The sequence below is a fragment of the Chelonoidis abingdonii genome, chromosome 15 (assembly GCF_003597395.2).
Source record: "Chelonoidis abingdonii isolate Lonesome George chromosome 15, CheloAbing_2.0, whole genome shotgun sequence".
Taxonomy (NCBI): Eukaryota; Metazoa; Chordata; order Testudines; family Testudinidae; genus Chelonoidis; species Chelonoidis abingdonii.
Genome location: NC_133783.1, coordinates 38834050 through 38844788, shown reverse-complemented (window position 1 = coordinate 38844788; position 10739 = coordinate 38834050). Strand labels below are relative to the sequence as shown.

Genomic DNA, 10739 nt, shown 5'->3' with positions numbered 1-10739 from the left:
AGGTCTTCAAACTAGAGTTTGAGGACTTCAATAACCCAGACATAGGCTAAGGGTTTGCTACAGGAGTGGATGAGTGAGATTGTGTGGCCTGCATTGTGCAGGAGATCAGACTAGATGATCATAATGGTCCCTTCTGACCTTAAAGTCTATGAGTCTATGATATGGATGGGGGAATGGAAGATGTGGCTAAAGAACTGCCTACTGCCTAAAATTTGAAGCAAACTAAATAAAATAAATATGACAAAGCACTTGTAAGAGAGAACTCCATGCTTCCAAATAACAAATATAATAACCCACTCGGCAAATTAAACTACATACAGTTTTACTAGAACATTATGAATGGTCTGAAAAAAGTTTAACACAAATTTACAAAGAAGCAACTTCTGTATTTAGAAATAAGTAACACATTGGAAATTCTCCTGATATTTTAGTATGAGAACAATTCATTTTCCCCTGACAGAGTTCATTAAAACAAATAGAGGGAAACCACACTTTGAAAAGCGTATCACTGTATGCTGAAGCAAAATACAAAGTTTAGAATACAAATTTTCTGTTTAAGCCAAACTCTGCTTCAGAATTACTGGAGATACCGATCAGAGGGTTTTTCAGACATTTCAAGGGGCTCAGCGGCTATGCCATATTGTAAGATTTATTTGCATTGTTCATCTGCACTTACACATTGTCATTTGGTCAGAAGCCGGTTGTGGAGACATTTTTTGGCTATGATGAAGAAGCTTCGCTGGAGTCTGATGGTTCTTCTATCTCGTATCAAACTGACAGAACAGATCAAACTCCTTGCACTCCTGATGATGACTTGGAAGAGGTATTTTTCCATTAATCTAGAATATGTGACAAATTTATCCTGTGTATTCTTATATTTAACTCAGAATTGTTGATCATATTATTAAGACAATTATCCTGCCCTTGTTTATGGAGAACTCCTCATTGATATACCCTTTGACTGGAAAACTTAAAATCTGGTGTAGTCCAATCATCATGAGCTTAATCCTATGCATGGAGGCTGATCATTTTGGGGCAAGTCCTTAGTCACCCCACTATTGTTGGCATAAACCTGAAACTTTATATAATTCCTATCCCTAAAAGTGTGGAGATTAGCAGATATTTAGGGGTGGGAATACTGAAAAGGCTGTGCGGACCTTATGAAGTGTTTTGGCTGGGAAGATTCATATTGGGATTGAATGCATATTTAGCATTCACATATAAACTGAGCTCAACATTCATCTTATCCAATGACTTCACATTTTGACCTAAGGGTTTGTCTACACTACAAGCAAAACACTACCACAGCTATGGCTTTGCAGCTACTCTGCTGTAACCCTGTAGCATTCGCATGGTAGTGACAGAAGGTGGGTTTTTTGGTAATTGCAGTAAATTCACCTTCTCGAGAGGCAGTAGCTAGGTTGATTAAAGAATTTTTCCATCCACGCAGCTCCGACAACAGTGCATTAGGTCAACCTAATTGTCTTGCATAGGGCATGAAATTTTTCAGTGCCTTGAGCAATATAACTAGGCTAAGCTAAGTTTTAGGTGTATTCCAGGCCTAAGTACAGAGCACAGCCCGAATCCATATTGAATTGAATTGTCCAAATCCATGGTGTGAGTCAAGGCTGCAGAAAGACTCTGCAAGTAATTCTATCTTTTCACCAGCCCCTCAACAGAGGTCGCCATTCTGCAGCTTCCGGTGTCAGAATAAGAAGAGGCAGCTGTTAAGAAATACTGCGGGCAGGCACTGGTGGCCAAATACCACCTGTATTTTGAAGATTATTCCCAAAAGTGCGTTCAGATAAAGTCAGTGCGTGTTTTCAGAATCTCATGTCAGATTCTGTACCATTACCTGTCTGTAGGCTCCAGCAAGAATCTTGCTATAATAAAAAATAAACCTCATGATAGTGAACTATGTTTTTACAGCATCTGATTCTTTAATAGCTGCATCATTTCAATTAACCCTTCAACATCTGTTTCACAGTTTAATTACAGATTTCTAAAGAAGGGAGTGTAATCATTCATATCTGTGTCATTGCTGGCTACATAATTTGTGTGTGTGTGTGTGACAGAGAGAGAGAGAGAGGAACATGAATCTGATGATTCATTTTTAATACACACATTGAGCAAAGTCTTCTCCCTGTTTCTATAGCATGAAATTCACTCATGTGCAGACAGTTGGCTCAAGTTCTGTGCACCACTGAAGTTGGATATAAGCCTTCAAAATAGCCCTGGCTGTTACACAGAATGAATTTCATTCATATCGAATTCATTATATTAATGACCCATACTACTGCATTACAGCATTAAAGCAGAATAGGTAAAGAAGATCAACGAGACGTGCTGAAGATCCACAGCTCTCATTTGGTACATCTACACTGAAATAAAAGACCAGCAGGTTGCCCTGGAATAGCTGATTTAGTCTTACAGGGTTCAGACTGCAGGGCTAAAAATTGCAATGTAAGTGTTCGACTCAGGCTGGAGCTTGGGCTCTGTAACTCCATGAGGGGAATGGGTCTCAGGGCCCGGGCTCCAGCCCAACTCCAAACATCTTCACTGCGTTTTTTAGCCTCACAGCCTGATCCCCGTGGGCATACGTCAATTGACCCTGGCTCTGAGACTCTGTGCTATGGGCTTTTTTTTTATTATAATGTAGACGTAGCCATTATCTTCTGTGGTAGCTACGGATGCTCAGTGTCTCTGAAAATCAGGTCATCCATTCACTATTCACTCCTTGGTCTTTGTCTCTTTTGAAGAAGAGAGTATCAATGCAAATGTCACATATTAATTCAGAAATGCCATTGGCACATCACCAGTGGTAACTGTGTGTGGTGAAGTGATTGAGGGTCAGTTCAAGAGTCATAGTGCTTCATGGATGACATACTCTGCATCTTTCTGCAAAAAGGAGGAACTTTTCTTCATAATGGTTGTGATCATCAGTGCTGGTGAGTAGTGCCAACTCTGATAGAAAGACACATCTTTCATTTTAGTGATACGTGAAATTTCCCTGGAAAGACTGAAATAACTAGAGAGCACTTAAACAAGACCTTATGAACAACACTTGCTAACTTGCATTTTAAAAGTACTATAAATTATTGGCTCTAATGCCGCCAACTTCCTTCTTCAGAGAAAATAATATAGGTTTGTGCGATGTTTTCTTTACTTTCAGTTTTGGAAGAATCCACTTTTTTTTCATTTCAGGGCATGGCCAAAGAAGAAACAGAACTGAGATTTCGGCAGTTGACAATGGAATATCAGGCTTTGCAACGAGCATATGCTTTGTTGCAAGAACAGGTCGGAGGAACATTGGATGCAGAACGAGAAGTTAAGGTCTAAATGGCTTATATTACATGAAAATAAAGGATTGCAATTATGTACATTTTTCTAATTTTACTTGCTCAGGTTGTTGTGATAACTGATAGGCCATATCTTTGGCTGGTGTAAATCGGAGTAGTGCCATTAAAGGTCAAGAATCTCTGTCAATTTACACCAGCTGAGGATCTGGTCTGTAGTAGTTTAATATGCATGTATATATGATATAATCATAGGTTTGTAAAGCATCTTTCATGATGATAGGTTCCAAAGTGCTTTTGGACAAAGTAATACACAGGCTAAACTTAGAGATTATGCCATCAACCATTTCTGGGCCAAAACACAGCAACAGTATACAGAAGTTTAGGAGAGGAAGTGAAGATTACCTTCCAAATAAAATTGCAGATAGACTGTAGATTGAATGAAAGTAATTACTCAGATTGGAATTTGACCAGGATGTCAGAATGTACTGCACAGACAATTATATGTTAGCAGTAGTTGAAAAAGAGTTAAACTGGTTTGCAACATTTTTCAGGAGACCTCACCCCTCCACCCCCGCCTTTATTTTCCTTTAATCCTCCTTTAATACGTGTTTGATATTCCTCATGGTAGTGTCTGTCCATAATATTGTCTGCTGTGAATAACTAATGCGTCTACACTGCTATCTCAAATGCAGTGTTGTATTTTATGGTCTGTAAAAGCAGTCAGATTTCCATTCTCTTACACTGAAGTGCTGATTGCTGAAGAAACCATGGCTAATGCATTTATATTTTTATACCACTGATCAGCTTACAAGAGTGTCAAGCAGAATATTTTATGGAAAATTAAGCTCTCTGTCGGTAAAAATCTATTACCAATATTCTTAAATAGTTAATGCTCAAAATTCAAACCTGGATTTACTGAGATTACATGATTCTGAATAACGTTTTTAAAAGGCTTATAGTTCAAAACGAGATTTATTTTCTTAATTGAATTGCAAAATGTACTATTCCATTGTGCCTTCCTATCTTCCTCCAGTGTCCCCTTAGAAAGGCAGTTGCAGCTATCTAATTATCTTGCTTTAATTTACATTATAAATACATATATGTATTGTAATATGAATAAATTATACATTATAAAATGCTGGAAGGACAATTAATACAGTCACATTTAATTTTACTGTTTGAAAATTGATGGAAAGGATTAGAATATATCCAATTTGGACAAAGAACAAAATATGTACATATTAATTCTGCTCTGACCTCCACTCTATGCAATCTCATTGATGGAGGTGCACCTACAAGCTCTCAATTTGCCCCTAAATCTATTATGTAAGCGATGGATCAGTCACTTTCACTTTTCATAAGCACATTGTTCCAGGAGAATCCAACACAGTCTTAGGGTAAAATGGCCACATTAGCGACAAGTTTATTAAAATTATAAAAAGTTTTAAATATTAGTACAACCATGAATGTGTCCTACAGAAGTGTGGTAGTCTGATTGCTTTTCCAACCCATAGGCAATCCCTTGAGACAAATTAAACATGAAACAGATAATGCCACATTCCCCTGCTTGAGTTCTAAGATTGAATCAATATTTTGGCTTTCAAGACCTGGTCATCTAGCTAATGTTTTATTTCCACTGAATAACTTAAAGTAATGGGTAGGTAACTCTGCAGCAGCCTGTACTGCTAGGTTTCTCTAATGTTCTTGCAAGTAGACTAATCCCTTGTCTTTCAGATAGCCAGATTGAGAGAGCGGTATTGTCTCACTCTATTTGATCTGTGAAATTTAATTTAGAAATTAATCTTCTTTAAGACTCGCCTGCTATCTGCTCTGACATAGTAGAAGTTGCAAACATTAAGAAAGTGATGGTAAAACAAGAAGCAATTACAAACATGAAATAATTCAATGTTTCCCAATACAAAACAAACAAGAAGGAAAATTCACCCAGATAATGCAAACAATTAAATAAGGCAATTTATACTGACAACAAAATATAATTACAAGCTTTCAGTGTTAACTGGCTAACTACTTGCCCCGGTGGATTTATAGATGGGGAAAGTTTCCTGGGGTGTAAAGTGCAAAAGGAGCAGAAGTGGTCTTTTCCTCATGCTGCTACTGCTGTCTGCAACCTGCCCAACTACATTTACAGGCCACCAACCTACCCTTGTTCTCATCAGAGCAATCCCATGATCCAAAAGGTACCTTACCTGAAGTAGAGGTTGAGGGTACAATGAGAACCCTCAGTGGCTTTACAATTGAGTTCCTCTTAGTGGTAAACTTTTTTAACACAGATTCTGTTATCTGCAAATAGCCAGTTCCAGTTAAACAATATATTCTCAGTTTATACTTGGGTAATTTTGCTTTTGCCTTGGGAAGAAGCACTACAATATCCATGGAGATAAGTGCTTTCCAGAGTCCTGTTCCAAGTAAAATGAGCAACTTTTCTTTAAAATATAAACTGAAAAACTTTTTGCCAACCAATATTTCAGTTCTGGGTTCTCTGTTGTGCCTGCAAGACCTGATGGCAATGCTAATATTTAGTGTAAGCAACAATAGTTCTTGTTTTATTTTTTAACTGTTAGTGGGGATGTCAGCTGAGTAGGAAAAAGTGAACCCTGAACCCAGGTCTTGGCATTAAAGCAGAGGAGGAGTTGAATTTGGATCATTTTATTTTCAGATGTGTTTCTTTATAGTCTTTAAATCTATATATGCTCTAAAATTCACTTACCCTGAAAATATATATTCTCAACCAAACTGTTGAGTGCAGGAATAAACAAAAGAGTTGCCTTCATGTACGTTGAGAAGCTAGCAAAAAGCCAACTACAAGCTCATCTAATTAAAACTAATGTTCTAGACTTGGTACAATCTGGATTCAGGCCAGGACACAGAAATGAAACCATTTTAGTGCTACTGATGGATGATTTCCTCTTGTCAATGGTTAGAGGACAGATATGCATTGTCATCCTACTGGACCTCTCTACAGCATTCTACACTGTTGGCCATGAGAGTCTGCTGTTTCACCTAAGAGAAGTGTCAGAGATCCAAGGTAATGTACTAAAATGGGTTGTCTCTTTCCTGGAAGGATGGTGCTAACAAACAGTGATGGGAAACTGCAGCTCCACTGCTAGATCCCATACTCGTGGAGTTCCACAATGATGAATTCTTTCCAGTCTTTCTCAACATCTGCATGCAACCATTAGGTGAACTGGTCCAATGGCACAAAGACTCAAGTGTCGGCAATATGCAGCGGATACACAGTTCTGTCTATCCTTCACCACATATGATCACTACCACCAAGATGGGCCAGTGCTTGGATGAGATCGGCATTTGGATAAAGTACAGCTGCTTGAAACTGAACCCAAGCAAGAGAGAGGTGATGCTGATAGGCAAAGTGAAGTATTTTAAAGAGTTTGCAACCACAGTGCAGTCTCCTTTGGTTGAAGATACACACTCACAATTGGTCAATTCAGTCCATAGTCTAGGAATATTCTTGGATTTCTCACTGACACCAAGCTCTCATATATCAGCATTTGCAACTAATACTTTCTACCATCTCTGCTTGACTAGGAAACTCTGTCCCCTCCTGGTAGATGAAGACTTGGTCTCAGTTATACATGCATTTGTCACCTCTCAGCTGGATTACAGCAATACGATATAAACTGGGCATGAAGCCTTCAGAATTTAGGAAACTCCAAATAGTTCAGAATGCTGTAGTGCATCTTTTGAGCAATACAGGCTACCAAGAACATATCAAATCTGTGTTTTTCTGCCTTCCTTTGCTTTCCATAGACTAGGGTTTCAGTCCTTATCTTCAAAGCACTCATTGATATATGCCCAGAGTATCTAAAATATCATCTAAAGCTCCAAGACAAAGAGTCTGGTCAACAACTTCACTCCTCAGGCACAATAGAATTCTCAACAATAAGAGTAAAGCTCACCTCTGCAGGAGACTTAACTTTTCTGGGGCAGTCCAAGATTGTGTAATGAACTCCCCTCAAAAGTAAGGACCGTCACAGTCCTCGCCACTTTCCACTTCAAGTGCAAAAAGTATTTCTTTGGTCTTGCCTTCTCTAATATAAACACAGCAATGGATCTATTAAAAAAGACACACCTACCAAAAGAAGACACTCAACTACACATGCTTTTTCCCCTGGAAAGAGAATGAGAGAACAAATAACTTGACAGATGTGTAGTCATGTTGCTTAAGGCACTACTGTAAGCACTCAGATACTATGGTGAGGAGCACAGTATAAACATCTATATAGAATAGAATAGAATGCCATTATGGTAGAATGTGCTCCTATATTCATACCATACACACTATTGTAATCTTTGTACAAAATATGCCTTGTAAGGTATCATTTGAAAACTCATAATTTGCTGGTCAAGACTGTCCTGGTAAAATATGTGTGGCAACATCGTATGTGAAGTTATAAGATTCCCTGGTATGATGTTATTAATTTAATACATGTTCCAAATGCCACAGCCCGGGCCAGGCAGAAGTCAGGTCTGTCCTAATCAAAGGAAGGAATGTGTGCTTGCCTTAATTTGCATTTCAGCAGTAAACAGAGTCATCAAGCAGGAAGGGAAAACAAAGGAAGTTCTAAGAGATGAAAAAAGCTGTCAGGGAATATTCTTCCACATAGACTCTTTGTCTCCTAGTTCTCGGTTGGAAATGTTTTTCAAGAGGGTGACTGAAACTATAAAAAAGAAAGGACAATCACACAAGATATTCCCCTCTCTCTCCCTGCCCATCACATTCACTGCACTTGAAGAGACAAAGGAAGTAGCTGTTGGATTTTGGGGCAGGGGACCTGACCTAAAGATTTTGGTCAGTAAGACTGCTGACACCATGTGGCAAGAGAACTTTTGCTTTGAATTTAATGCAGTTTGTTAAGTTAGGCTTCAGTAAGTGTTTTATCTTTATTTTTCTGCCTCATTTCTTACTTAAAATCTATCTTTTTGTAGTTAATGAACTTATTTTATCTAATCCAGTATGTTCAAGTTGATATCTGTGTAACTCCAGTTGTGGTAACAAGTTGTGTGTGTATTTTTCCTTTAAAGGAATAATGGACTACATATGTTTTTACTGTCCAGGAGAGAGCTGGGTGGTACAGGAAATATGCTTCTGGGGCAAAATCCAGGACTGGGGTGTGTGTTAGGGTCACTCTGTAGCACACAGAGACACACAGCAGGGAGTGATTTACATTTTGAAAGAGATGACGCAGCTACTCATTAGCCTGGATTGTACCCTGGTATGTCACACCCATACATCCATATTTTATGTATAAAGATAGTTAAGAATTAGAATTATCTTTATGCTCCATAAAATATATACATCACATTTAAAGAAAGGTGTTGGACTGTGAAACTAGCTTTCCATTAGCCTTTGTGCTTGAAGTCTACGTACACTACAGTTAAACATTTGTGTATTCAGAATTGTGGTCATAAATGTAGAGGCTGCTTTTGACAATTTGTGCCATCATATTTGTTGGTCTCTTTTAAATCAGTTTAAAACAACACAAATACAGGTAGAAATCAGCCTATTAATGTATCTTTCCTCCCATTCTTAAGGGAAGACAAATCTCTGTTACTCCATTTGCTTTTCTAAACGTCCTGTTTTGATAGAACTGGATAAGGGCAAAAAGTCATCTGATCTATGAACAAAGAGTGTAACAAATATTCTAATGTAAGAAGCAATTAATCTTTTGCTGTTTAAGTGGCTAGTTAACTGGATGATGTTCATCTGAATCTTAAATTATATCTTAAAATTGCTATCCCATCATACAAGTTTTCCTTTTAAAATTGTTAATGATTGGCCCTATCATAAGTACTTCACTGCAAATTAATTCCCCCAAATGTCTTTAATAAATATTTGATATAAGTGTTTGATGTATCTACATTAGCATTTTGGCTTTTAGAGAAAGTTTGATATATCTTTTCTCACATCCTACAGACGCGTGAGCAACTCCAAGCAGAAATACACAGATCACAAGCTCAGATAGAGGACCTAGAAAAGGCACTTGCTGAGCAGGGACAGGTAACGCACTCTGAGAAAAATATTAATTACTGCAGTCTCCAACGATAACTAGCTGTTCTGTAAATTTTCTACAAAAGAAAAATATACTTACATTATAAAGTTTGTCATATATGATAAAAGACAGTAGTATAGTTCAGTTATATATATATACACATACACACACACACATCACACACACCCACACACACACACAAATATTTTAGGAAGTATCACTTTGATAATACTTTCTAAAATATTTGTCCCTTTATTAATTACAAAACACATCTATCAAGCAGCAGTTGTGTGTCGTTATTGACACTCTTAAATCCATTTAACTGCCCTTGCATAATTATGAGAATCCCCTTCAAACTGTGTACCATTGGATTAGGAGAGATTAATATCACATTATTCAACAAATGAGTCGAATAATTCATTAGAACTGAACATTAAATCCATGCTGTCTAGGGCTGAGTGAATACTGAAATAAAAGTTTGTGTGAATGTTCATTCATTTGCATAAAGAGAACTTTAAATTTGTGAATGTGAAAATTATACACTAAAAACCTGAATCAAAGAGTTATGCTCATCCACTCATTGAATACACTGTGTTACCTGGGGGCTAGACTTTATTAAGGATTATTTGCCAAGCTTTACTATTGTCAAACCTCATTTTTATAACCACGGAGAACAACTTCTTTGCTCGGAATTTTAAAAATATTTTAGTCTCATACATGAGACAAACTCTGCAACATCCAGATATATATCATTCAGAGATAAGAAGCAGAAAGATACTCCAGTAGTTAGGACCTTAGTCTAGAACCTCGGAGACCCTGCTTCAGTTCCTATTTTGCCACAGTCTTTCTATGTGACTTTGAGCAAGTTGGTTAGGGCCAGGTATTTAAGGACCTAAAGATTCAGACAGGCATCTAGTGGCACCTACTTGCCTTTGAAAATCCCATTAGATACCTCTCTCTATTTTTAGTTTCCTACGTATCTTTAAAAATCCAGCCTTTCGTTCTTTAGGTCCCCATCAGTATCATGGGGATAATAGGACTTCTCTACCTCACAGAGTTGTTGTGAGGCACTCAGATACTACAGTAATGGGGGTTATATAAGTGTCTAAAAGAGACACATAGCATATATGGAACATTCTAGCACTTAACCATGGAGCTGCGTGGGCAGTAGAACTAGCATGTGCATTCAGTCTCATTGGTGGTGCTTAAAAGCAAGGAAACTGTTGCGCACCTCTCTGAGGGCTCCATTCTGAAGTCCGCAGGCAGCATAATCAGTCGTACAATTATGGGTCCAAATTTATTTTTATAACTGTTTATTTTTATTTTAAAAGGTATTTATGGGAAAGTGAACAGGTAAACTTACAATGAAGCACACAGGATAAAATTCACCCCTGAGCAACAGACCAGA

At 37.8% G+C, this 10739-nt stretch overlaps 1 protein-coding gene across 15 annotated transcripts in view; it reads left to right on the top strand.

Annotated features, from left to right (window-relative positions):
- JAKMIP3 (Janus kinase and microtubule interacting protein 3) overlaps positions 1–10739 on the top strand; it is a 154297-nt gene that overhangs the window by 123850 nt on the left and 19708 nt on the right. For all 15 annotated transcript variants that reach the window (XM_075072725.1, XM_075072724.1, XM_075072720.1 and 12 more), the window contains 3 exons: positions 698–823; positions 3205–3333; positions 9256–9339. In XM_075072725.1, coding sequence (XP_074928826.1) covers positions 698–823; positions 3205–3333; positions 9256–9339 — 339 coding nt within the window. The remainder of the gene's footprint in view (positions 1–697; positions 824–3204; positions 3334–9255; positions 9340–10739) is intronic.